At 40.2% G+C, this 26386-nt stretch overlaps 1 protein-coding gene across 1 annotated transcript in view; it reads left to right on the top strand.

The window, feature by feature from the left end:
- The window catches only part of galt (galactose-1-phosphate uridylyltransferase), a 33662-nt gene extending 7570 nt beyond the window's left edge, over positions 1 to 26092 (top strand). Inside the window, exons 6-11 of the mRNA XM_030436013.1 lie at positions 1196 to 1252; positions 7162 to 7284; positions 14128 to 14260; positions 15327 to 15410; positions 24075 to 24229; positions 24988 to 26092. Coding sequence (XP_030291873.1) covers positions 1196 to 1252; positions 7162 to 7284; positions 14128 to 14260; positions 15327 to 15410; positions 24075 to 24229; positions 24988 to 25083 — 648 coding nt within the window. The 3' untranslated portion in view covers positions 25084 to 26092. The remainder of the gene's footprint in view (positions 1 to 1195; positions 1253 to 7161; positions 7285 to 14127; positions 14261 to 15326; positions 15411 to 24074; positions 24230 to 24987) is intronic.
- Positions 26093 to 26386: the final 294 nt, after the last annotated feature.

The raw sequence follows: 26386 nt of genomic DNA, 5'->3' as shown, positions 1-26386 counted from the left end.
CATTTCCTGTTCACACTCACACATTAATGATGGAATTTCTCCTAGGGGTTGGAAACGTGTAAAATTGCAACAGGTAAACTTTACATCACGCTCTCCAGCGTCACCGATCAGTCAGTGTTATGCTCTCACATATTTTTCATTTTAATGTGCCTTGTATTGGATTGGATAAAACTTTAATGATACCTCTGGGCAAACTCGCAAAGTTCAAACGGCGGCAGAGAACGATTGAAATGAGAGGATATGTCGAAGTTTATACGGGTAGGGGTAGTAATTGAACTCTTCCTTCATCAAATGCGGAGACTGATGCAGCCATTAAAGATGCTGTGTTTCTGTTGATAGGCATTGACATACATCTTTACTGGTTATGTTACATTATAAGGTATACAGATGGAATGATGAGTGAATCTGGAAGAACACAGTGTACCCACTACCCCTCATAAGCCATCAGTGCAAGCTTTACATCTTAAACAAAATCAGAATTTTTTTGTAGGATAAATTACAATAGAGCTTTCCCTCAAGGATCCTAACCTTCCAAATATATTCAAGCCCATTCCTCTTGTCCAGACTCTGTTTGACCAGTGTGTGCTTTGTAAAGCCTTGACATTCTTACCTTATGTTGACAGACAAAAGTGAAGCCCATAGAGTTACTGCATATTCTACAATTCTGACCTATTGTACCGCAATCCAGGCTAAGGGACCACTCCCTTAGCCTGGATTGTGGTAGATGTTGATAGCTTTCTCTGCATGGCCGAGAATCAAAATTCCAATTCAAAAACGCCTTGCTTGCCGTATCAGAACCAGACACTCAATCATTTGGGATCCCTGAAGACTCTCAGTAAAATAAACAAAAGCACACAGCCGCAGGGGAACTGGAATCGTTAACTACCAAACACCAGCACCGAGGACAGCGCCATGCTGCCAGATTAGTCTGTTCCTCCTGAGACAATTCTGTTGAGTCTCCTCAATCAAGATTTCAAAGTACTACAAAGACTTTTGACTTTGACTTTGACTGAAAAAAAGCATTTTTCTGTCAGTCACAGTTTACTTGGACAGCCCAGTGCTGACATACAACGTACTGCCCTTCCTCGTCTGTTAATATCTTTGCTGTCTTTTTGATTTACCCCACCTTCATATTGTTGCTCCACATACCAGTGTAAAAGGTAAACTAACTTTTCCGTGTATTTTCTGTTTTTAGATCTTTGAGAATAAAGGAGCTATGATGGGTTGTTCGAATCCACATCCTCACTGTCAGGTAGGAAATGCGAACCCCATTCCTTTTACTTAGATGTGTGCACAAAATGTGTAAACATTGAGTGATTTCGCCTGCATGAATTAATTATTCGTCCTTGAAGTGAGAACATGAAGTTCAGGAAAAACATACTTTAAACAATCGACAGTTTCACAATGTGCAAAGTCTAATCTCTTTCTGTGTGCCTATTTGGAAAGGTGATGCAGGCAAGATGAACAACTTGAGACATTTCCTGTCAAACTGTCGCTTCACAGTGTGTCGGGAAAGAGCACAATCAGGACAAAAACAGACAGACGGTTAGCGGGGGTAAACAGAGTGATAGGTTGAATTTCAAACAGGTATGCTGTTGTCAGTGTGGTCAAAATAATATATCAGCTCTCCAGACAATGTAGAAAACAAGTGAAACTGCCTTAAACCTATAATGAAAAAAAACACAACAACTGTGAAACACACAAAGGAAGACAGGACAATTTGAAATGCATAGGTGTTGCTTTTATAGATTCATTCAGCCTTCTAGGTGTTTTTGTGTTCACTCTGACCTATGAGATGGATTTCTGATTGGTCAGGGAAGCTAGAGCCATTTCGCCACCTGTATATGCTTCAATAATAATTTAAAATTCACAATTCTAAAAAAGGTGTGTGTTGTAGCAGGGAACCATCTCAAATATGCAGAGCAGGGGACTCTGAGGTACAGGTTTGAAGAACAATGGCCTGTAAAGGATAATAATGCATGGACACAAAAACACTTTATAATACTGTTATAGGTATACAGAATGAATCTCCAAATGATTGCATTCTGTTTTTATCTACATTTATGTCCCAACATTTGCTGATGTGATCAGCAAACACATGTAAATAAAGATAAGGACAGAAAAATGATGGTAAACAGATGAAAACAACTTAGCATAGCAGCTTACCATACCATAGCTACCATACCATACCATAGCTTACCATGGCAGACAAAGTAATGCAGCCCACAAATCAAATCCTGCTATTTATTTACTGAGGATGTTTCCAAAATGTTCAAAGGAATAGCTGAAAAAAAGAAAGTTTTACCAACCTAAAGTACACTAATTAACAGGTTATACCTCATTCCCAAAATGTTGAACTGTTCCTTTAGGAATTGACCCTTTTAACAGTAGACTTTTTTACTTTAATGATAGCTGCATTACATTTAGGTGAACTACTTCCAGAACGCTGGTTTTGTGCATGCTCACTCACTGCCATTGCTCACTTGGACATTTATTGGAATTAAGCCATCTTTAACATTATTGGTCACACCGGCTGTTTTCTTGCTTTTCAGCAGCATTTTTTCCAAATTTCCTTTCACACTGTGTGTACAGGGGACAACAATATTAGAAGTGAAAGCAGAAAAAGATGCTTCTAAAAACAGTATCATATTTCTACCCCAAAATGTACTTTGAAATAGAAAATTTGCAAATGTTTGAGATGAGGAGCTCATTAAAGGTATTTTTGTAATGTAGCTGATTGTATTGTAAGTTCCTCCTCCCTGGTTGATTAGTAGCTTTACAGCTGTGCTGTAATATACAAATTAGCAGCAGAGGGCAGTATGTGACCTCAGAATAACATGGTTTTAACACAGTCATAGATGCTCTATGACTGATCAGGTCAGATTCTTGGTTGAGGTTTTTATTTTTTATTAGTTGCTTTAAAAACGAACGCGAAGACACAGCCACTGTTAAAGGAGACATTTTCTCATTAAGGTATAACCCCAGCAATACATGTGTTCAGCTGCAGACAAGCCTTGTTTGTGCTTGTGTAATTGCTGCCAGATCAAAAAACTATGTGTTTTGTTTTCACGTGGTCCGCTACAAAAGAATTTCAAATCAAACCTGGATCCAGGCTTTGATGGAAGCTTTTTAAAAGTTTTAGCAGTTTTGTTTCTTGTCTCTTTTTTCCTGCAGTCCAGATTTCCCCACTTTTTTTTTTTTTTAAAGACATCAAAGTCCAAGAAAAGAGTTAATGCGTAAATTTGTGTGTACAGCCAGACAATCCCTTCAGGCCAAAAAAAACCAAAAACGTAAGAAGCAGAAAAGATCTAAAACTTTGAAGGAATAACGAACAGAAAATGTAAATCATGTTCTGGAGGCAGCGTTGCTTCTGATAACTTTTGGTCTCGTAGGGATGGAGCTGTATGTATTTTTATGTAAGAGGAGGAAGGAAATCGTTATGCCTTTGGAATAGCAATACTCGTTTTTACGTAAGTATGCAGTATTAATTCTGCGGAGTGCTTAGAGTGACTTTGAAAACATTTGCCTCTCAGGCGTAGATGGTTCCTGAGTTCATATTTACTCACCGCTCTTGAAGAGCAGCACTTGAAGTTAAAAGGAGCGACGGTGTCATCATAGCTTTTAAAAGTGATGCCTGTTATTTTTTTTAGAATTACCGTCCTGTGGGAAAGGAGTATATCTTTGTTTTTTTCTCTCTGTATTATCTCTACTTTTCTGTGAGAATGATAGATCCCTGGAGGCATGTAGATGTACAGTATCTGCAGATGTAGCTCACACTTCAACCATGTCTGTCCCTTTCGGTGTTTCCGGTATCACGATCATAAACATGCTGCAGCCTTCAGCCAGTGTTTAAAAGCCATCATGTTGATATTATGCTAAGATACTTTCTGCTTCCAATGTGCGGAGAATCACAAGGCCTAGGGCGAGAATACGAACAAATGCTGATAATTTCCAGATTTTTAAACAAATATATATATTTCATATTTATAAGCGCGTTTAGTATTAATCGTGCATCTAAACTCAGAATGATGCAGCTTTATGACATTTGCCCTCAAGGAAAGACCAGCAGAAACTAATACACTGCCTCCGAACGTAAAAAAATGCTCACCAAATGGACCCCCAGTGCATTTCCTCTATGAAGTTAATGCGGCTTTTTCTCCCTGTTATAAAGAATTTGTATTAGCTTATGACAGTGAGATTCTCGCACTGCATCCCGGAATGTTTAATCAGGAGACAATTTGCCTTGCAGCCTTGAGCAGCGCTGCTTGAAGCGGCAGAGAATGCCTCTGATTATTACTCCGTTCGTGCTGATGGAATATTATAATTGGAAGACCCACTCCTGGTGACACGAATACAATGTAATGGGCCTAATATCTCTCTAACAATTAAGACAAAAGGGTAAGAATACCCCGCGGGAGCAGTTTACAGTCATTCCTAGGGGGAATATGCTCAAATAATGCAAAGGAACCAAATTAGACCACAACCAGCCACAAACACCCACAAACAGCTTTCCTCCCCAGTGCGGCAATAACTAATCAATATTCTGGTTAAGGTCTAACTCATCCGAGCATGAATTTACACACACTTTAATACACACTTTTATGCTGTCGGGTTGCATGCATATACTCGTGTCCATTAGTTTGGATGATGTTATGACAAACCCATATATAAATACCCCCCCAATGGAAACCTGAGTACGTTCTTATCCCAGGTAGTGATTTATCAAGCAGCAGCGAGTCAGTAGTTACATTTTAAAGTCATTTAGCACTCTATGTCGGCTTTTAGAGCCATTAAAATACCATAAAGTGCGAGCATAAATTATCCAAATGTTTGTCGTGATCCACAAAAAAGCTTTCTGAAATGCAGTGGAAGTACGTTGTGAAGCTAATTTCGCAGCATAAAAGCATGATTGAAAACCGAAGTGTACTGCCGTTTTGTGGAAGTGAGTAACGCAGACAAATGTTTTCCACGAATGAAACGACCCGCAGTATCTCATCTGTTTTAGAGCATCAAACTGCCTGTTTTTCTCCAGGGAAGTTTACTTTTCCATTCACAGTCAATACCGACGTCTTGTTTGGCGTAAATACTGTCTGCTGCAGAATGACAGTTGGTGGCTGATGAGAGGAAAGTTTCAACGGCGTGTTTGTCTCAGTCCAAACAGCTGCTTTAAACTTGTAAATCTATATTTAGAGTTGTTATTAATCACAATCAGGCAGATCATTTTGTCCGTGAGTGTGTGCTTCTGCCTCTGAGCACATGGATCATTGATCTGACATTTACATTCTTGTTTACTCCAAACCTTAATATTTTACAACTGCTACAGCTGTAATTTAGTGTGATTTTAACAATATGCTTTGGAGTGGAGTATTTGTAGTGTGATGCATTTGTTTCTCTGCAACCCAATCGCCAGAATATATATTGGCAAAGTATGTTTTTGCACACCATAGTTATGAAACTTTAAGTTTCTTTATGTTGCAGTGTTACATTTCTTCATGTTCATTTGACAATGTTATGTTGTAACAAGGCTGTGCTTATGGTCTGGTTAGGCTTAAGCACAAACACCACTTGGTTGGGGTTGTGAAAAGATCATGTTTAGGTCGCCAACAAACACGACCGGAGATGTAGACATGAGGTCTTGTTGATTAAACTTAAAAATAATCTTGTAAACATGACTGGAAATCATCCTGCGATCTCCTTAAAAATACCCAAATGTTGAAATGTGGTCTCAAACTGCAGTCACGTGCTTGCCAGCCTTTCCCGCCTGTAAATCCACCACCATCTCCTCCACCTCCCAATATGAACATGGTATGGCACCTTTTTTTTTCTCGAACTGTCGATATGGTACGTATCCTACGACACATACAAATGTTGAAAGTTTCAGTTGTCTGCAAAAACCTTAACTGCCAATATTTTATCCTGCCGATTACATCTTCATCACAACTCAACAGTACCATGGCAGGAAAGCAGAAACGGTTACAGTTTAGGTTTTAAGGCTACAGAGATGAAGACGTAACTACTCACTCACTTGACAGGATCTGTTAAATGCACTGAACTAAGACAAAGGTCAACAATTGACTGATCTAATTCAGCCATGTGTGGGCAGGCAGTAAGTACAGGCCAACAAGTCTAAAGGGGCACGCTACAGAAGCAACAGGTCATGAACTGCCTGACCACATAACCAAGTGAGCAGAATAGATGATCTGGTTGAGCGGAAGGTGCTGGTTTGGATGAAAAATCTGGTTGTGTGTGAGAAATTCTGAGGTTATTTGATGGGGTTTGACAAATTCCAAATTCCAAATTCAAAGTCTATAAGGGAGCATATTTAGCTGGTTGAAGACTATTTTCAAATAGAGTTTTATTTAGACCTATGACTAGGCTTAAAGCCCCTGAAGACTTGGTTTCAAAGTATTCCTCTGTATGATTAATAATAAGTAGTACATAGTAGGATATGAATAACAATCAAGACTTTAAATCTTACAAACTTAGCTCATCTTCTCAGACAAGACTAATTGGGTGTGGTTTGGTCATATATTGCTAAATCCTAATATATGAACAGCATCACCTTTTCGAACGTAACCCTGCCCTGCCCAAACTCTCCCAATGTGAAAATTAGTTAACAGTTGTGGTTTTGGCAGAAAGTGTTGTGTTGTGGTTTTTGCAGAAAGTGTTGTGCCATGTACTTTCAAACCCTACCGCTGACAATCTGCTTGAGAAAACATTTATCAGGACCGTTAATGTCTGTGGATGGAACCTGGCTGATGTTGTTCCCTGTGATGAAGTACCTGTCTTAATTATGTTTTAGAGTCTGCAAGTTGATTTTCACACTGTATTGATATAAATGAAAGCCAGTGCCTGCCAGGGGAAACCCATTTATCAATCTAAAAAGTCTGAATGGAAAAAAAATGAAAATGAGTTTTGAAACCCAGAAATCTGTGCACCTGGGAACCTTTATTGATTGAGTGGTATTGATAAATGTTCTCGTTAAGTCACAGATCTAATGAGGTCATTTGAAATCAGGGCAGCAGGAAAATTAGCTTGTTGCCCCTTTTATTTTCTGAACGGAGAATATCCCACACTTAACTTGGAAGATGTTTTTTTTATATATTCCTCTCTCATCCTCATCTTCCTCCTTCTCCTTCATTTTTCTTGCCAATATCATAGGTGTGGGCCAGCAACTTCCTGCCTAATGAGCCTGCTCTGTCAGACCGCTGTCAGAGGTCCTACTATCAGAAACACGGAGAGCCAATGCTGCAGCAATACGCCAGACAAGAGGCTGAGAGAAAGGTACTGCTGTTCACATAAACACAAAGACAAATCAAGTTTTAAAAGAACAATTAAAGCTCAATTTTACCCTCACAGACTTGTTTTTCTTGATTGACCGTCAGCTGTATGTGGTTTTGGGGAAGAAAGTTTAATCAGAAGAAAAAAATCTTCATTGACTGATTTCTTTATGACTGATAAATTGAATATACAGACTGACCTTAAAGAACAGCAACATTTCATACAGTTCAAATCCTTCTATTTAAGAAACTGCAACCGGCAAATGTTTGACACTTTTCTTTCAAAGTGACTTAAACAATTAGATAATTATCAAAATAGTTGGCAGGCTTATTACATTTTTGATAGACTAACTGATTTATTGATTAATCATTGCAGCTCATTGAAGCTCTAAAATTAAAAAGGAAATGGGACTTTTTGTACCTGGAATAATAGTTTGAAAAAAAAACAAAAAAACATGGCGTCCAGATGTGCAACAAATCCAGCATTACAGGCTACAGAGGTCTGTTTATGAAACTGTGTTGTGAATGTTGTGAGTAAGGGAAGTAATACATGGCTTATTGGACCAGGATTTATTGGCATACGGCATTGAGACTGCAGATTGCAACCAACTGAATACCCCTCGCATCATACTCCCTATGGAGGAAACTAAAAACATTAGAGGCCCTCTCTAGAGGCGGTGTTTGGTTTGTCCCTTCTGGGCTACCGTAGAAACTGGCAGTAAATGAAGTGCTTCTTTTATATTGCCCAGTGGAACCCCCCCCCCCCCTCACTGAAATTTGGATTTGAAGACCATGAGCAAAATCAGGGGCGATGATGGGGAACCTTGGAGCTGTGTGATAATGGTTTATAATGAACTTCAAAGGCTTGCTTTAAAAATGAAAATACCTCAAAATATGCAAAACAGTGACATTGTGTTTTTCTCACCCTGACTGCCCTCACTGCCTCTCCCTTCATCCGTTCACCTCCACCCTTTCCCGCCATCCTTCTCTCCCCTTCTCTTTCTTCATCCTTCTCTTTTTTCCCCCCTATCAGCATCCTCTGCCTGTCGTTCAGTCAGTGAAGCGTGTGATTGGACAGCACAGACACTCATTAGCATAATGCTGCGGCATCCATCTTCAACCTGTGTGAAGATTAGAAAACCCACTCCTTGTGTGTGTGTGTGTGTGTGTGTGTGTGTGTGTGTGTGTGTGTGTGTGTGTGTGTGTGTGTGTGTGTGTGTGTGTGTGTGTGTGAGAGAGGGATATTCCAGCCATGTGTGTGGAGCTTCAGTAGTGGTAACCATCCCGGACAGGGCCTAACTGAGCACTGAGCACATTAAACATGTTAGTAAATATCTTATTAGTAAGCAGACATTTGGTGGAAACTGTGAACAAACGCTCTAAAGGAGAATTAAACTTGACGGAGCCATGACTTTTTAGTGAGTGTGACGAGATGACTCACTTATGCCACTTTATTATTTAATACACTTGATCTCTGGTTATGTTCTCAGCTAAAACCCTATTTTAAAGTGGCTTTAGTTGTGTTGATCCAGTGATGAGCCACTCTGGCATCACCTTACCTTTATAGGCTTTCACCTATAATCGTCCCTTGAATTTAAATGGTGATAAACAGGTTTTAGGTTTTTGTTATTCGGTACATACAATGATAATTTGATGTCACTTCTTATCACCCTCCTTCCCCTGTTCTCTTGTGTTGATTTGATTTTGTGCACTGGGTTTTCCTCTGTTTCAGACTTATTTTATTTGTTTTTTTTGTGTGTCTTAAGGGATTAGTTTGACTTTTTAGATACAGTACTCATTAGCTTACAGCCAACAGTGAGAGGTGTCTTTCGATACCACTGAATTGTCTATACTGCAAATCTGTATGATCAGCTGTTAGCATAGCTTAGCAATAAAGGGGAAGGAAGGGACATTTGTACACCATGTCCCAAGGAAGAGTGCCAGGCTTGTTAGCACCAAACGTGTAATTACACATGTAATTGCAGCTTGCCAGTAACAGGAGGGCTGGACCTTCATTGTAAAATTGCACATGGTTTGGGTTAAGCAAAAAAAGTACTTCAGGGGTTCAGGAAAACATGGAGGTTGGGATTAAAATACCTACAAATTACGTCATGATTGTACAGACGTTAAGTAAGCAGCTTAAGTTACGTACGTTGCGAGATTTAACTACCACGTTGAAATAAGTCACCTTTGACCTTTGCTTTCACACTGGACATTTTCCTGCTGTTTTCCCCCAACTGTTCACCCTGGCCTCCTTCTGATGCTGACTTTTGGCCCTTCATACTACTACCTGACTTCCTTTAACAGGTGGCCTAAGTGGTTGTGTTCCTGACGAGGTTGGGCTGATAAATCTCCAAAATTCTTTGTCAGTAGTTTGGGCGAAGTACAGCAGCTTCTTTGATGTTTTTCATTTCAGTGGGTCCCATTTCTGCAACTTGTTATGTTTTCCTGGAACAAATCACGGCCATTACTTTTGTTGATTAGCCACTTCACAGACAAAGCTGAAATCGAATTGAGGTCCAACATAAGAGGAGGGTTTTTCTACTCTGATTCAACTTTGATTCAAGAGTAGATAAGGATAAGTCTTTAAAGGGTAGTAAAGTATTTAGTTCTTCTTCAAAAATTGACTTTGGGCTTAAGGATTATAGAAGAGAATAGAATTGACCAAAGGAGTTTGTAAACAAGAGACAAACGAGTGGATGGAAACAACAAGGACGGACACAGAGACACAAAGTCAACGAGAGAGTAGATGTGAAGGCGAGAAGGAAAGGAGAAATCAGACAGGCACTGATTCATTCAGGGAATGAGCTTATACCTGTTCTACTGGGAGTGTGTGTGAGTGAGTGTGTGTGGGAGAGAAAGGAGGGATAGCATTAAGGGTTCGAAGAGAGTGGAGTAGACACTAGACAGCTGCTCATGGGGACTGACCTTTATAAAATCAGAGTGAAAGCAGAAGTGTGTGTGTGTGTGTGTGTGTTTGCTAGGATGCCTCCAACTTCTTGTTCTTGTCCTTGTGTGTGTGTGTGTGTGTGTGTGTGTCTTTTCACGCCTGTCCCTCTGAGCTGGGGTTAGGACCGTAAATTGGCACACTGCAGTGTTTGGAGGAGCTTGAATTGGAGTTCGGCTCCTTGGTGACACTCTTGACTTTGAAACAAAAACTTTCTAAGCTAATTGAATGGTGCTCTGTGGGATTTGCAGTCCGTGAGGTGTCCGCTTTAGGACATCCTCCGCTTCCTCTCTCACTCTTCACTTCAACTCCACTCCTCCTCCTCAATCTTCCCTCTCCATCTCGGTTCTCTCTTCTTTTTCTATCTTCATTGTTCTTCTTTATAATCCCGTTAAAGGCAGTGGAAGAAAGGATGTGGAAAAGACAGTGAAGAGGGTCGAGAGGGTATATTGAAGAGGAGGAGGAAGCTGAAACTGGACCAGAAAAAAAATGTTTTTTTAGTTTATAGGTTGGAGTTGAATATTCAAAGTCCGTGTTTTTAAAGTTTAAAAATCAATAATGCAGATATACGTAATATTGATACAATGCCCTCATTTTCATTCCCTACTCATTTTCATAGTTTCAAATTATGTGTTGAAAGGGGAAACTGTAGCCGCTGTGTTATTGCGACAGGCAATAATAATATTATTATAAGAACTGACTGCTTTTTTTTTTTCAATGTTTGTGTTTTCCTTTGTTGTTAAATGCTATTTGAAAAAAAGAAAAGGAAAAGAAAAGCGAACTGACCCCTTTTAGGAATTACGCACTAATGCATGGGCAATTTTGTTCAGACCGCTGGGAGATTTGCAGCACAGGATGCCCAAACACTCTCTCTTCGCTCTGGTTATGTTTAACTTTTGTTTAATTAGTTTTCTGTACTTCACACAGAACAGCACAACATATCCATCCTGTATAAGAGCAAAATAATGACATGATTTAATCTGACATTCAAGAGAAGGCAAAGAAAAAATTCATATAAAGAGAAGTCATACAGTTCATACACCCACAGTCCAACTTAACAATAAGCAACAGAAAAGACACTCTTGTTGAGGAGTGAGTGATCATTCAACAGCACAATGCTTGGTAGACAGGACATGTGAAACCAAATAACACTGGATAAAAAAAATATATTGAGCATGTAAAATACAACCTGGAAACACTCAAAAAGCATGTGGAAATATGTGCCAAGTGTTTTTGAAACAAGTCGACTTCTGGACCCTCTTTAAAAGAGCAAGTGCTAGGCCAACAGCTAGCTAGCTAGCTGGATATATGGAAAGGAATCCCACACTGTGCACAAACTGATGTAGCTGCTAGTAAAATCAAACAGAAGTATCATACAACTATGTTGCTCTATGGGGTGTTTTAGCCCCCTTTAGCTCATTGTTTTGAGTCGGTGGCACATTTACTGTATGTCTCTTTTCAGGAAAGTGGCTCTGATAAATTCACTGCATGCCACCTCCCCAACACCAAACAAAGTGTGCAGCTAGCTGGGAACACTGGAGAACACGAGGAGCATTCAGCAGCTTTACAGCCATACATTTTTGACTTGTGTTCCTCAGGTGACCAGAGGACATGAATGCCAATGTTGCTTCCATCTGCCGTCTAAAAAGCCTGTTGTTTGCTAACAACCTGGGCCATAACAACTCGATAAGGTTGTTATCTGTCAGGATGGCGTGTTATTCATCTTGTTGTAGGATTCTTCTGCCCCCAAGTGACCAAAAAAAATCAAATAATACAGGTTCAAGAACTGCACTCGACTGGCTATCGACCGTGTTGCAAATTGTTGTTTATGCTCTGAGGCCTTTGCACACCAGCATTTTCATTTCAGTTTGTGATCAGACTGAGTTGTGTTTGGAAAATATATTTTAACACGCAGTTGCTGGAAGTCCAGTGCAAAGAAAAACAGGCGATGCACAGCTTGTCCGTGTTGTTTTGGGATTAGTATGGAGCCGACTACCAACACATTCGTACTGCTGCACACACAGAGACACACACACACACACACACACACACACACACACACACACACACATGCACACAGACAGACAGACACACACACACACACACACACACACACACACACACACACTGAGCTAATCTATTTCTGATGGATTGTAATACAAAGGTCAGGTCCTGTTTGTGCCCACTCATCAGCTTGTTAAATCTCAGCTTCTGACACATTCTGCATTTAAGCAGTTTATGATAATTAGGCTTCTTGCTGCAAACAGTCAATCCTGACTGACTTGTTTTGATGGTTACAAAATAAGAGCGTGCTCAGTCAAGCTTTTCTCTATATTTTCTTCCACTTAATATTCCCTGTTTTTACTTGCGTCCTTCTGGTCTCAATGCATGGTGGGAGGTGACTTAATAAGCCGAAGCAGTGTGATCAAATTCATGTATTTATTACTGTCTTTCTTTATTCATAAAACTGTGTTCATTATAAAGTGTGAGGGTAAATGTGATGCACGGTCATTTCATCAGCATGTTGAATAAATATTCAGTGTGAAACAGTAATTACCTGCTTATTAAGCACCAAATAAGCAGAGAGAGGGGAGAAAGACTGTCAAATAACACGGTCGGCATTTGAATAAAACCACAGAAAAGCAAATTTTTGACTGGATGAGGGAGTTTTGAAGAGATGTAAAAACCAGTACTCCCAGACTTTATTATATAGAAAGCAGCAGTTAAAAATACTTAATTATGTCAGGGGGGCGGGTTTGACTTTGCCACTGAATAAACAAACTTTTCTCGGATAATTTCAGCTCAACACCTGGCATGCTTTCATTTCCCCTCTGGGGAAGTGTACTGCCATATTTAATATGCACCTGCTCTACTTTCTAATGCAGCATAGACAGGGAAAAGATGGTCTGCTACATTTCCTGTAAAAGTGTCTGATAGAATGTGAAATTGGCCAACAAGCCTTCAGAGAGGCAGAGCCCTGACTTCGTGGTCCGGCTAACCACGTTGCACTAGCTTCAGTAACTACAACTCACATGAGAATCTTCCTGCGCAGCAGGTTGTGCACCATCGGCTTTTGTAACTTTTTCTTTCTTACTTGTGATATCCATCTTTTCTAATGGTTTGGAAACAGGCCTGCACATCAAGCTAAGCGCGAATGCAAACGCTGACTCTTTATAAGATGTTTACCATGTTCACCATCTTAGTTTAGCAGTTTAGCATGCTAGCAACTTATCACCAAAGTCTGATGGGAACCTCGTTAATTTGACCAGGTTTGGCTATAAAAACATGACTTGATTATGGCCCTAGCTGGAAAAAAAATCACTCACCAGCATTAATACAATTCATCCTGTCTGGAACATGGATGTGCACACTAAATCTCATGACCATCCAGCCAGTAGCTGTTGCAATATTTCTCTCGAAACCACAAACGTCACCCTCATGGTGGCATTCGTTGAGAGTCATTCAGAAGGGTTACTCCTCTGAGAACTGTGAATGTGGGTCGAAATTTCATGGTAATCCATGCAGCAGTTGTTGAGTTTCCACTTGTCTGGCCTTTAACCGCCAACCTAGTGACCTGTAGTTTAACCCATATTGGTGTTGGTCTTGTATCACAAAAATAAAAGAGTACGCCACTATTTATTATTTATTTGCAGCAATTTATCATGTGTTCAAATGCACTATGCCAGTCATGACAATAGAGAGAACTGCTGCATCAGATTAAGTTGTGTGGTTGGATTTGTGGTCATTAGCATTGTTACAGATGATTCTGAATGGTGTTGCCTGACTTCTGAGTGAAACTTGAAATCCGTTGGTATATATTGGTGTTTTTGAATTTGATGAAAAGTTCTTAACTGACAATGAAATATCTTACGCAAAACATTCCAATTTTGTCTCTTTTAGGAGCGCGTGGTGGTGGAGAGTCCTGATTGGCTGGCGGTGGTCCCATATTGGGCGACGTGGCCCTACCAGACGCTGTTGTTGCCCCGACGACATGTCCTCAGGATCACCGACCTGACAACAGAGGAGAGGGAGGGTGAGTGTGTTTGCGAAGATACTGGCAGCGTGAGTGACTTGGAACGCGATAAGGCAATTAAGACAAGTTTAAGGTGAGTCAGCGGCTCAGTGGGGAGCCTGCAGGTTTGATTCCCCGCCAAGGTGCCTCCTGTGAGTGTGTGTGTCTCTTCCATGATAATTCACAACATATGCCAGCTTGTCATTGAAGGAAACTTTTATTTTACACCCTCTGTGAACTTTTGCTTCAGATTTGCTTCCTTTTTGCTTCCCTTTTCTTTCTTAAATCGTGGTGTTTGAATGACTCTAGCAGATGTTGTTGTCAGTGAATGAATTCTCTGAAGATCCGGTTGATCTAGTGAGATTACCGACCATTCTTTCTCAAGGACAAACACCGCAGCGTCTTTAAATTAACTAAGGGCTCATTTGGAAGACTTCTGTTGACAGTCGCGAGTCTGTTTATCTGATTGAGCCCGTGCGTAATGAAGTCGCGAAGCCCGAGGCACACAGATAAGAGGGATGAGTGGGATAGGTGTCTTCTGAGACACAGCCCATTACCGCCGTTTCACACTGAACTTCGGAGGCGAATCAGCGCGGAATAACAAATCGAAATCGGCTCCTGCAGTCGGAAGATGTCAGGAAGGATGATGTTTTTGTGGTCTGAACTAACGTCTGATTCAGTGCTTCCAGTCACATCAAACTATCGATTCACAGTTTTTGCCTCGACTGTAGTTTACTTTAGTTTAGTTGAAAATTATCTCTCAAAGGTTTGTGTTCGGAGGAACTTGTTAATGTTTATCAAACTATGCACTTTTTTATGTCTCTGACTTGTTCGTGTGTTCAGACATTTCTTTTATTTTAATTTTCTCTCAAGAATAATAAAAGTTTCATCTTCTTTTCGGTGTGCAGCATTTCTAGTTGTACGTGTCTTTCTCAATTTTCAGGGACTATTTTTTTTTCTACTTCAACTCCCCTCCCTCGTGGAATTCATTATTAACAATACTCACTTACAAATGTATTCTTTCTTCCCCCCTGCCTACCTTCCTGCTGTCCTCTAACTGTATCCCCCCCTCTCCTCTGTCTATCAGGTCTGGCTGACATTATGAGGCGCCTGCTGACGAAGTACGACAATCTGTTTGAAATCTCTTTCCCCTACTCCATGGGCTGGCACGGTAAGACAAACAGTGGGAGAGTGGGAAGGTTGAATGGGATAAAAGTTTTGGTATAAATGTGATGACCTGTTTTAAGTCTCTTTTGGGGAGAAAGACAAAGAGGGAGGGACAGATGGGGGCAATGATTAAAGATGATTTTAATTTTAAAGTCAGTTTGATGTGTGAATGAGCTCCTCTCACAGTCGTCTGAAGGCTCGTCTGAATCTTAATCTGCGAAAGCCGATCATGAAGTATGTGAAGTCTTTTCACAGTCGAGCTTTTTAAAAGACTCCGTTGAGCCAAATTAAAGCAGACTGACAAGCGATAAAGAAGGAAGAGATGCATTAAAATGCTTTCACACCGTGCCTCAAGTTTTTCTTCACGCCCTTCACAGTCCTGCCTCTCTCGCTTTTGCACTTTCATTTCTTTTTCCCCATCCTCTCATCCCTTTCTTTCCTCCTTGAGGTCGGCATTCACTCTGTGTAGTGCTTTTAACGATAGATTGAAATCATTTGTGCGTTCTCCGCACATCTTTCCGTCTTCTTCATTGCAGTATTAGATGCTGTGGTGTGGTTACTGTCTTTCAATCTTTTCCCTCTAATAAAATAATTTTACATGATTTTTTTTTACTTGATTTCATGCACAAACAAGGCATTGATATGAAATATGAATAGTAATTAGCTTGTCCATTGTGATGGGAAAGATGTGTGTAAATTAAAGTGCAGTTTAAGGTTTCCTGCAGGTAAGATAACCCACTCATTATCACATCCATGCATGCATAGAACACATCAGCATCACCACAGAGTAAAGCAGTGGGTCTCACAGGAAAAGGGCACACACAGTGTATCTAAGCTTTGAACGGTCATATAAAGTTACATATATGATCTTTATATGATAGGAAACAGTTTTGGATATCATCTCCTTATAAAGTTGTTGGGTTAAACAAGTTGTTATTAGCATCTAAGGGCTTATACACTGAACCGACACATCGCTTATCTTTACACCTGATGAATATTAATCTAATATTTGCATTTCTTATAGCTCTCTTTTTAAAGAAGAAATTGAGATGTTTTTTAGAGAAACATCAGTATTTTTAGCTGCTAAATGCTAAATATTCAAAAGCTAGTTGCTAACTGTGCCTGTATAGCATTTGGTGCTGGTAAGGCATTGTACACTGGATTTTTAGCTGGACTAGATGCTGATGAGTAACTGCTGAGCGCAATCCAAGAAGGTGTCCAGATAGGTCCAATGAAGTGTCGGTGGTTTAAAAAAAAACAACAACCTAACAATGAGCTGAAAGATGGTAAAACGCTGCGTAGAGCTGGGGGGAACTGCACAGCTGGGTGATAGCTGTATAGATTTGTCACCATAAGCAACACCTTTCACATTACATATAGTCTTTTGATCTACTGCTAATATGAAATGTTGATTACAGCAGCTTTAAGGGTTTTATATACTGAAAACAACCCAATGGTTTCAATATATTTTGCTGAATATTTTATACTGGAAGGAAAAAGTTTCCCACTTTATTTATGAGTTCTGTGAGTTAGACTTGTTTGTCTCTGCTGCCTGTCCTTCCAGGTGTTGTTCAGACTTTCTTCTAGGAGCTGGCTCACAAATTCGTGTCCCCGGAGAAATGATGAATAATCATGTTAGAGCGAACGCAGGAAGGTTTTTCTTTTTGTTTGCTGAACTTCTCTTGGCCCTTGGTGCAGGGAGAAGTTGAAATCCTGTTGTTTGAGCTCGACAAACAACTGACGCATCAGATATGAGCATTTTACATACAGTGCGACAAGCTTTATATTAACCTCATTAATTAAAAATTGGCATCATGAATCATGACAATGTTTATCTTTCACAAACAATTCTTTCAGCGTAATTAATTATTTTTGTCCACACACATGCCTCCATATCATTAATTCCAAAGTGTCTTTTTCTCAGTGACATGGACACTCCTGTATCAAGTAACTACCTTTTAAAAAGAGCAAGAACACGGAGTGCTTCACAGGCACAAAAGCTCAAGGGAAAACATGTCATACAGTCTGTAGAGGGATAATAATGTCACAGGGGATGTAGGGTGATTTCCTTTGTCAAAATGTTTCTTACGAATCCGCTGAACCTTTTTAAATGTTACTGAAGGCTTTACATAGTTTGGTGTTACTTCAGGGCGATTTCCATGGCTGAAATTAAGATCATAATGATTTAATTGTATTGTTTGTGGAGACTTTTTGACACAAATCTGCAGTAAACTACAATATTTTTCAAAGTTAAGGTTGTTGTTCTCAATGTTTGCTGCAATTTTCCCATTATGTTCAGGTTAATTGCTGTTTCACATTTGTGTGTCTGGATCCTGCTATCCTACTCTCCTGTGGTTACTTTGGCAACGCAGCAGAACACCACTGTCAGAGGAAGCAAAAGAACCAGTACTGAGACCGCGGGCAAGGAGATAAGCAAGCCAACATGCAAAAAATGCTTGAAAATGTCATCTTTGCAGTGAGGGCCCAATAACCTTTTCCTTTTGACAGAACATGCAGAGTGAAGCGAATTTGCATAGACCCCAGAAACAAAAATCCAAAATAAATCTGTTGTGCATCACAGCATTCAAAAGGTGGTTATTAATCTTCTTTTAACCACGGGAACGATAACGGTTTAATTGGCTTGGTGTGATGAGGTAGCTTGCACAAACACAGAGGACCGCAAGCTTTGTACAGACAGGTGAGGAACATCCTTCGAGACAACCGCGGTGCAGCACAGACATCCACTGATATTTACCTGCACTGAGACGTTGAGCGAATCGTCTGTGGTGAGCAGGTTCGAGCTGGAACAAAGGTTAGCAGAGAGCAGTGAGGCGATGAGTGATGTGTGACAGTGAGGGGAGCGGTGTCACCACGGCTGAGTGGTCTGAGTGAGCCTTGCAAAAGCCAAAGGTTGCAGGTTCAATCCCTGCAGCATTCTTGTCCTGCCGAGTGGTTTCAAAGAGTGGAAACCGGGCTGTTCACCAAATGTGTAGTATTCACATAGGTGTCATTTACACATGTGGCCACCACTGTTAAAATTAGGACACCATCACTTCTTAAAGACAAAGTGAAAAATATGCAAAAAAATTGCTTGTACCAAGAAATTTTGACGAATGAGATTAAAGGAATTTCGATGTGCCATTATGCAAGACTACAGCATGGATCTACAGACACTTCAGACACAATTTAAAGTACACAAATTAAAGTAAAAACCTTAACCAATGAGTGGAGAAACTGAAGTTCTGTTATATTGTGGGAGGCATTTTGTTGGCATGGTTTGGGTCCTTAGATTGACGAGTCATTGTAAATCAATACAAAGTTACCAGTGGTCCACATATTGTGTGCTGAAACAGTGCCATCCCTTTGGGAATGATCTCTACATGGATGGCAGTTCCTCCTTCCTCCTTCCAGAGGGCGTGAGTTGCTGGATCGTTTGTTAGGTGTGAAAGTGATGTGAATCACATGCTCTGGAGAATAACGTGTGTTTGCAGCACTTTAGAAATTCGCTATGATGCAGTTTGTCACGCATTTTTACCTTTACCAATCTAACCTTATACCCAGTAGGCGATTTGAGGGGGGATGAGGGGGGATGCCATCCCTCTTGTTAGCAAAATTACCAAAAAGCATCCCCCGTGTTAACCTGACATCAGTCTCCATCCGCTAGTAGCAGATAGTGTGCTAAAATCACAAGTGGCCGCGATCAGCTCCGGTGCACAGTGGAGTCAAGCTGGGCATGGCTGCTTTGCGATCCGACTGCCCGGTTTATTTTTGATGAAAGCCGCAACAAGCTGCACAGAGCAGATCGCGCCAACAGGAAGTCAGAGACACGGAAACGGCATAGAGTATCCAGCCAGTTCAAAATAAAACACTCTGTGCAGACTCCCGACTGTATAAAAACGAAAAGACTCCGCTTCTGAAACGTTCCCGTTATGATGCCGTGCGGAGGGTGATTAAAACCTGTAACATGTTTAGTTTCAGTAATGTTTAATTTTTTTCAGAGATGAGTTTTTTCTGACAGTTTAAAATCAATAGTAAGTTTGTTATTTATGTTCTAAAACTAAATGTTACTTTTTGTGAGTGTTTTTAGTGTGTCTTTTAAGAACATGGTGGCTTATGTTATGTTGGTTATTGTCATTTTTGTGCTGGTTTATAGTTTAACCATTAGTGAGGTAGCTGTTACATTTCGGAGCTCTTTTACCCACCCTGTAGGAGTGACTTTCTTCATTCTGTATTTGTAGTTTTTAAATAAAAGGTCTTCATATCGGACAATATATTCGCTGATACCGATATATCTGTCATAATATTGGATAAATAGATATAATAAATAGATAAAATCGGCCAACAAATAAGTCGGTCAGGCTCTACTATTTTGCACAATGTTCATTGAGTGTCCTTCAAGAAATTTAGATGGTAAAAAATTCCATGTCTGAGAAACATGAGAAAACGCTGCCTGAATAAACTCAGTCCACTGCATACAATTTAAAGGTGTACTTACTCAATACTTTAATTCAGTTATAAAAAGACAATTGTAGTATGTAGAGAAGGAAGATAACTGGATAAAATGGAATTGTAGAATTAGAAATGTCATAGTTATGGTTAAGAGTGTGTACATAGGTGTGTCGGGGCAGGGTGATGCTCGCGTTGGGCCATCCCCCTTGTTAAAAATTAACAAATCACCCACTGCATATACCTCATTGCTTTTAGCCATAATGGGATTTCCATTGTTTTTTCCTGAAACGTGCTCACCTTTATATATTGGTGTTGCCTTTGTCACCCTTGTTTAGATGCATCTTGTATGCAAGAAGGACATGTTTCTCTGAAAGACCTTGGGTGTGTTTCTTTTGCACAAATGGCATTTTGAACTAAATTTCTTTAGCCTAGCTGCTAGGGGTTTGACTTTCTGGACAGCGATGTGAATGTTTGATTGGCCGGTCCACCATTTTGGTCCACACTGAAAATCTCAACAACTATCGGATGGATTGCCATTGAATTTTGTTCAGACATCAATAGTTGATGATGATGATGCCAATGGTGATTCCGTGAGGCTTCATTCGTGGTTAAGACTGAAACGTATTTACAAAGTATAATAACTTTTGTGAGTTGGTTTCATCCAGCTTAATCATCAGGACAGAACTGTTGTTGCTTAACAAATTCTTGCAACACTCCCATCACCCTCATCTGTACTGAGTGTTAATTAGCATCTATCAGTACGCTAAAAAGCTTGGGGGGGCGTGGATGACCAGGGGAAACAAGGAGCGAAGCGAAGTTCAAGAGTGATATAAATAATGGAAATAAACAAAGGAGATTTTTTCATGCTGACCTTCATTTCATTAAAATTCTGCCTGGATCCTTGTTTAATTGTTGCTTCCCCAGTAACTGTTAAAGATTAATAATCTGGCTTTTGTTTTCCAGAAAAGGTTTGAGAACCACTGCACTCAATTAAGATGGTGATCACAGATGACATTATACCTGTTGAACATAATCATGAGAGCGCTGTCACTGTGAGCGTGTCCGCTTAAAGCACAGCTGCCGGCCTCATTGAGCCATCCCATAGCTGCGGACTCTACGTCCTGTTCCGACATCGAATGGAATAATTGGAATAGTTTCAGAGTTTGCTGAGTTTCTAATTAAATCAAAGATATTATAGCTTCAAGGTTAATGGTGTTTCAACACAGACCAACAATTACCACTGGCAAGAAAAATTCTTATTAACAAGGCCGACCTCCTTAATAGTTTCCATCAGGGTGTATACCTCATTCTCCTTCTCTTTCCCCTTATAATGTTTTATCTTGTTCTACTCCAATTCCAAATGATCGGGCTTCTTGTGATCTCTTTCATCTTTTATGAGCAGCTCCAGGCCGCTGAGGTGTGCGCACAGTTCTGACTAATAAGAACTAACGACCAGGTTGAATATTCAGGAGGTAACTCATCAAATTTAAGATGTTGAAAAGACCGTTTTCAGGCCATGATTGTATCATCTAAGATCCATTTCAGGGGATGAAGTGCGGTAGCCTTGTGAACACCTTTTTATCACCTGCCAGTCTGTTTTTTTTGTTTAAAGCAAGTCAGCCCACATGAAAGACGGTTTATAAATAGAGAGAGATGGTACACTGCAAATGAAGTGTAGAGAAAAGGACAGAGGGCATGAGAGGACACTTTTTTCCTTTTCTATTTTATCTGATATCAAATCTTTGAAGTAAAATCTCAGTCTAAAAGTTGCCTGTGGTGAAGGCTCCTACAGATCTTGTGTTAAGTTCTGGCTTTAATCTCCTAGTCTGTTTTATTTCTAAGATGGAGACTAAACTTACAGGTCAAGGTAGAGATATGTGTTTTTGGCAGGTAGTCGATTCATCTTATTTTCTGTGGCGTACGGGGTGGCAGATGTTTTCCTCCATTTTCCTTTTTCAAGTTTTAAGTTAACGGCTAATGATACCAACAATTCAGCCTTTACAGTCTCTTCATTTAAGTGTAAAATGCCAGAAGACACTGTAATACTACGCAAATGCATGTTTCACACTAACTCCAGCTTTTTTTCTCTGAGTTTTCAAAATACACCTGCCCGTCTCATTATCTGTGAAATGTCACAGTTTGGTTTATAAGCAGCCTCGGGTTTCTCGTTTTGCAAAAAAATTAATTGAGTGAGAGGAAAGTGTCAAGATGAAGACGAGGATGCCGAAAGAAAAGATCAAGAACGAGGCCAAGCAGCCAAGTTGATAAAGACTTTGGTATCACATGTTAAATACAATAAACAGCATGACTCCACCAATGGATTAATGACTTAAATATGCCATCCTTACGGAAAACCACATAGATCTCCCACATTTTCCACATTTCATCACATAACAGGCTGCTACATATATATGCTGTGCTCAGGGGATTTACATGGGTACATATTTACATGGTTTCACATTCAATATTAATGGCATAACACTGGCATACGCATATGGACATATTTGTTCTTACATGCAAAACTCATGATTAACAGCAGTACACGTCCCATGATAGTATATATTTTTTTCATGCGACATGAAAAATGTAAAGGCAGAGCGAATCTGACGAAGCAACATGCAAAACTTGTCTTTGTAGGTTTTAATGTAATTGTTAGTGAAATAATGTGAGTGGCATCCTGGTGTGTGCTGGACTATTGATTTTTATTTTCTTTTTGGTCCATCGTGGTTTGCCCTGTACCGGCTGCACCCTGAAGGGAAGCACTGCTGTGCAGAGGAGGATCTTCCGTTTTACCAAATATGTTATGTTTCCAACTGTTTTTTAATTGCTAGAACTTTCTCTCCCAAAATAACAGTGTTATTTTCACTTCATCATAGGGGATTAAGGGAAAATAGACTGCTGAGATTATAATAGAGCATGCGGTGTGTCTGTCGCGCACACACACATATGGTATACACATTGACCACCTAATTTTGGGAACAAACACACGCACAAAAAGAGCTGGCCCACCTAATGAGTTGCGTTATCTCCCCCGTCTGTGTTTGTGCTTTATTTTAGCTCATTTTGAAGCAGCCGGCTTTTTATTTTGGGGCTAGGCTTATTAGTGGCAAATGTGAGGGGAGAAGTGGTTGGAAGGCGTTCGAGTCGCCTGGGAAATTATGGATAAGCTAAATCTACCTGCTTAGTCCGTCAGGAGGAAAACACACAACACATTACAGACTGTTTTATCTGGTTGGATAAAGGACTGGGATGCAGCAGGGGAGAGATGAAAATGTAAGGAGGCAGAAAGTTAGTCACATTGAATCAGTACGGCACATTGCAATACGCGTGATGTACTTCATAGAAGCAGTAGAACATATATCACTTATACAGTTACCGTATTATTACACTGTTACAACTGGTGGGCCCTGATCCAGGGGTATTTTTTTTATTTCATTCTAGATCATGCAATAGATGATGCTTTCCAATGCTCACACACATGCAGCAGAACAAACACACCCACAAACTCTATCTAAAAGTGCTTAATTGTCTACTAATAGGAGCCTCCATCTCTATTCATCCCTTATCTGGACTCCTCAGTCCTTTTCCTGTGCTTCCTTTTTCTTTCACCATCCATTATTTTCCTTTATGTCGACCTCCTGTCTGTGTCTGATCAGAGCCCACTGTCAGGAAACTGACTCTAAAGGAAAAAGGCTTTTACCGAGAATATAATGTCTGCAAGGACTGATGAAAATATCTGTGTGTTTTGTTTAAGCGAGATATGTTTTGGCTTCTACATCTGATTACCTTCTGCCAAAATCAGAAAGCAGCACAGGCAACCAATAGGGCTGTTAGGTGTTAAATACAGTCTCAAATCACTGAAATGTGTCTTCGGTACTGAGTGACCCTCATGGGAGGATTAAGAGACTTGTAATTAGAGACTAATATTATCACATGGCCTGTGTTTGGTGAAATATGGTTTGTAATTTGCTGCAGAATTTTTTATTCTACAAATTGCGGACATGGCAGATTCGAACTGGATTTAAAAAAAAAAAAGACGATATCCGAACTGTTCCAGCTAACAGTGCTCTGGGGGCTCTGAGAAAAGCTTTTTTTTCAGCTATACTCAACCCACCGTGATTATTTTTACCAGCCAGTGTGACCCAAGCCTCTGATTGACTGGGTGAGTAAAGCTACCTCTGTGTCTCCAGTCTAAAGTCTTTCTCTCTTTTCTTATCAGGAGCCCCGACCGGCCCCCATTTAAAGGAAGACAACTCTCACTGGCAGCTGCATGCTCACTACTACCCTCCTCTGCTGCGTTCAGCGATGGTTAAGAAGTTCATGGTGGGGTATGAGATGCTGGCCCAGGAGCAAAGGGACCTCACCCCTGAACAGGTGAGTGCTGAAACATACCCTTGTGAAAACCCAGGTTTATACAGTAGGGAGACTGACGTCTGTTGTAGGTTGAGCTTGTTGAGATCACAGTTGGGGCGGCTGTGGCTCAGCGGGTAGAGCAGGTCGGCTAGTGATTGGAAGGTCGCTGGTTCAAATCCCAGCTCTGGGCTGAGCTGGGGGGCATGTCGAAGGCTGCATGTCGAAGTGTCCTTGAGCAAGATACTGAACCCCAAATTGCTCCTGGTGTGCTCCACCCACCGATGAGAGGGCCCTGCGATGAGCTGGCGACTTGTCCAAGTTGTACGCTGCCCTCGCTCAGAGACAGCTGGGATTGGCTCAAGCAAAAACCTCCAAAACCCCCGTGACCCCATAAAAGGGATTACAGACAATGTATGGATGGATGGAGATCGCAGTTACATTTCTGGCATCTAGGTGATGATTTTTTATGCAGAGGCGGATGCCGATGAGTCACAACTCATATAACAGCTTTAGAGATTAAACTTGTGACCTTTTCAATGGCGACGTCTCTTAATTCATTGTATTACTCATTTTTTCAAGTCCCCTAATTTAAATGTGAGATACGAAATAAGAGGCTTTGTTTTCACCCCAGGCCATCAGAGGCCCATCATCAAAAGATGACCCTTATGCTGCATACTAATTATAATGCAAAAACAACTGCATTGAATTTCCTCTCTGCCTTTGCCTTTGTCTCTAAAGCTGTATAACAGCTTGGCACTGCTGTGTTCTTGTATTTTTAGGCTGCCGAGAAGTTAAGGAACCTACCAGAAGAGCACTATAAAAATAGAGAGAACCAGGAGAAAGGAGGAAAAGAGAAGGAAGACGGAGGAAAGTAAAAGTCAAAGGGGGGAACAGCTTTATTTAATGAATGCATTGCTTTTATTTTATGATGATTAACTGTGACATGATTCTCTGAAATGATGCAATTTGTTGAAGTGCCTTACTGAACACAGGACATTAAAATATTCTTCCTTGCACAATTTACAGTATATGTTCATATTTTAAAGACATTTCTGTGCACACAGAGCCACTACTGGGCTCCTTTTTGCAATTATAAACTGGACTTCTTACAAAATGTGCTTAGGAACCCGTCCTCCGTGTTTCAGGGAGATAAAGAACATTACTCTCCTCTTCTCAGCTGTTCCTTCTGCAGAATTTAAACAAACTTTGTTTGTTGTTTGGTTATGTTGGAAACCTTTCAACCACAGCGACGTTCCCTTCCAACAACACAATGAGTTATTTGTGATTCAAATGAATTCCTTTGTTTCTCAGAATTGTGTTTTACACGGGAAGCAATTCGTGAATGAGTCTGACAGCTTTCAGCGTCAAATGTGTGACAGAGTAATGCTTATTTTTATATTGAAAATAAATGATTTGACAGATGCCATTTCTCCTGTTTACGTTAACAGAGTCAATATTATGGTGAAATAACATCAAGTTTGCTTCATGGAATTGTTATCAGCTACAACAGTGTTTTTGAACACTGAACACTATTCCAACCCAATTTTGAAAAACTGAACTATTCCACCCCAATTTTAAGAATATATGTTGTTTCTGCAAAACATATTGAAAGTTTTCATTTCTGTATGTTGCAACTTTACATTTCTTTAGATTCAGTTTTATGTTGTATGGTGTGACGATACTGTGCTTAGGATCTGATTAGGTTTAGATATAAAAACCACTTGGTCAGGGTTGGGAAAATATCATGCTTTGGCTAAGAATATCTATTTTGTTGCCACAAGCACGGCTGGAAATTGTCCCAAGGTCCCCTTAAAATATATGTTGTAAAGTTGATGGTCCTACAATAAAGTGTCCAGTGGTTCTGCACTGACAAAGGTTGAAAAACAGTCTCTCACTGTAAGTCAGCCACAATCCTTTCCACCTCCAGATGTGAAGTTCAGGTCATAAACGTGATGTGAGTGTGATATGAAATGTCAGTGTGGTATGCAGCCTATTACACGTGCAAATGTGCACATATCAGTGGTTTGCAGAAACATTAATTGCCAACATTTTATCCTGTCGAATGGACCATATATTCACTGTTTGAATCGCTTACAACTTGTCATTCACACTTGGTTGAATAGCTGGAACAAGTCAAGGATTAAATACAGAATTTCGATGCTTTGGTGGTATGTGCAC

This window comes from Sparus aurata, chromosome 12 (assembly GCF_900880675.1).
Source record: "Sparus aurata chromosome 12, fSpaAur1.1, whole genome shotgun sequence".
NCBI lineage: Eukaryota > Metazoa > Chordata > Actinopteri > Spariformes > Sparidae > Sparus > Sparus aurata.
Note: the sequence above shows the minus strand (reverse complement) of the source record. Positions and strands in the feature narration are given on the sequence as shown.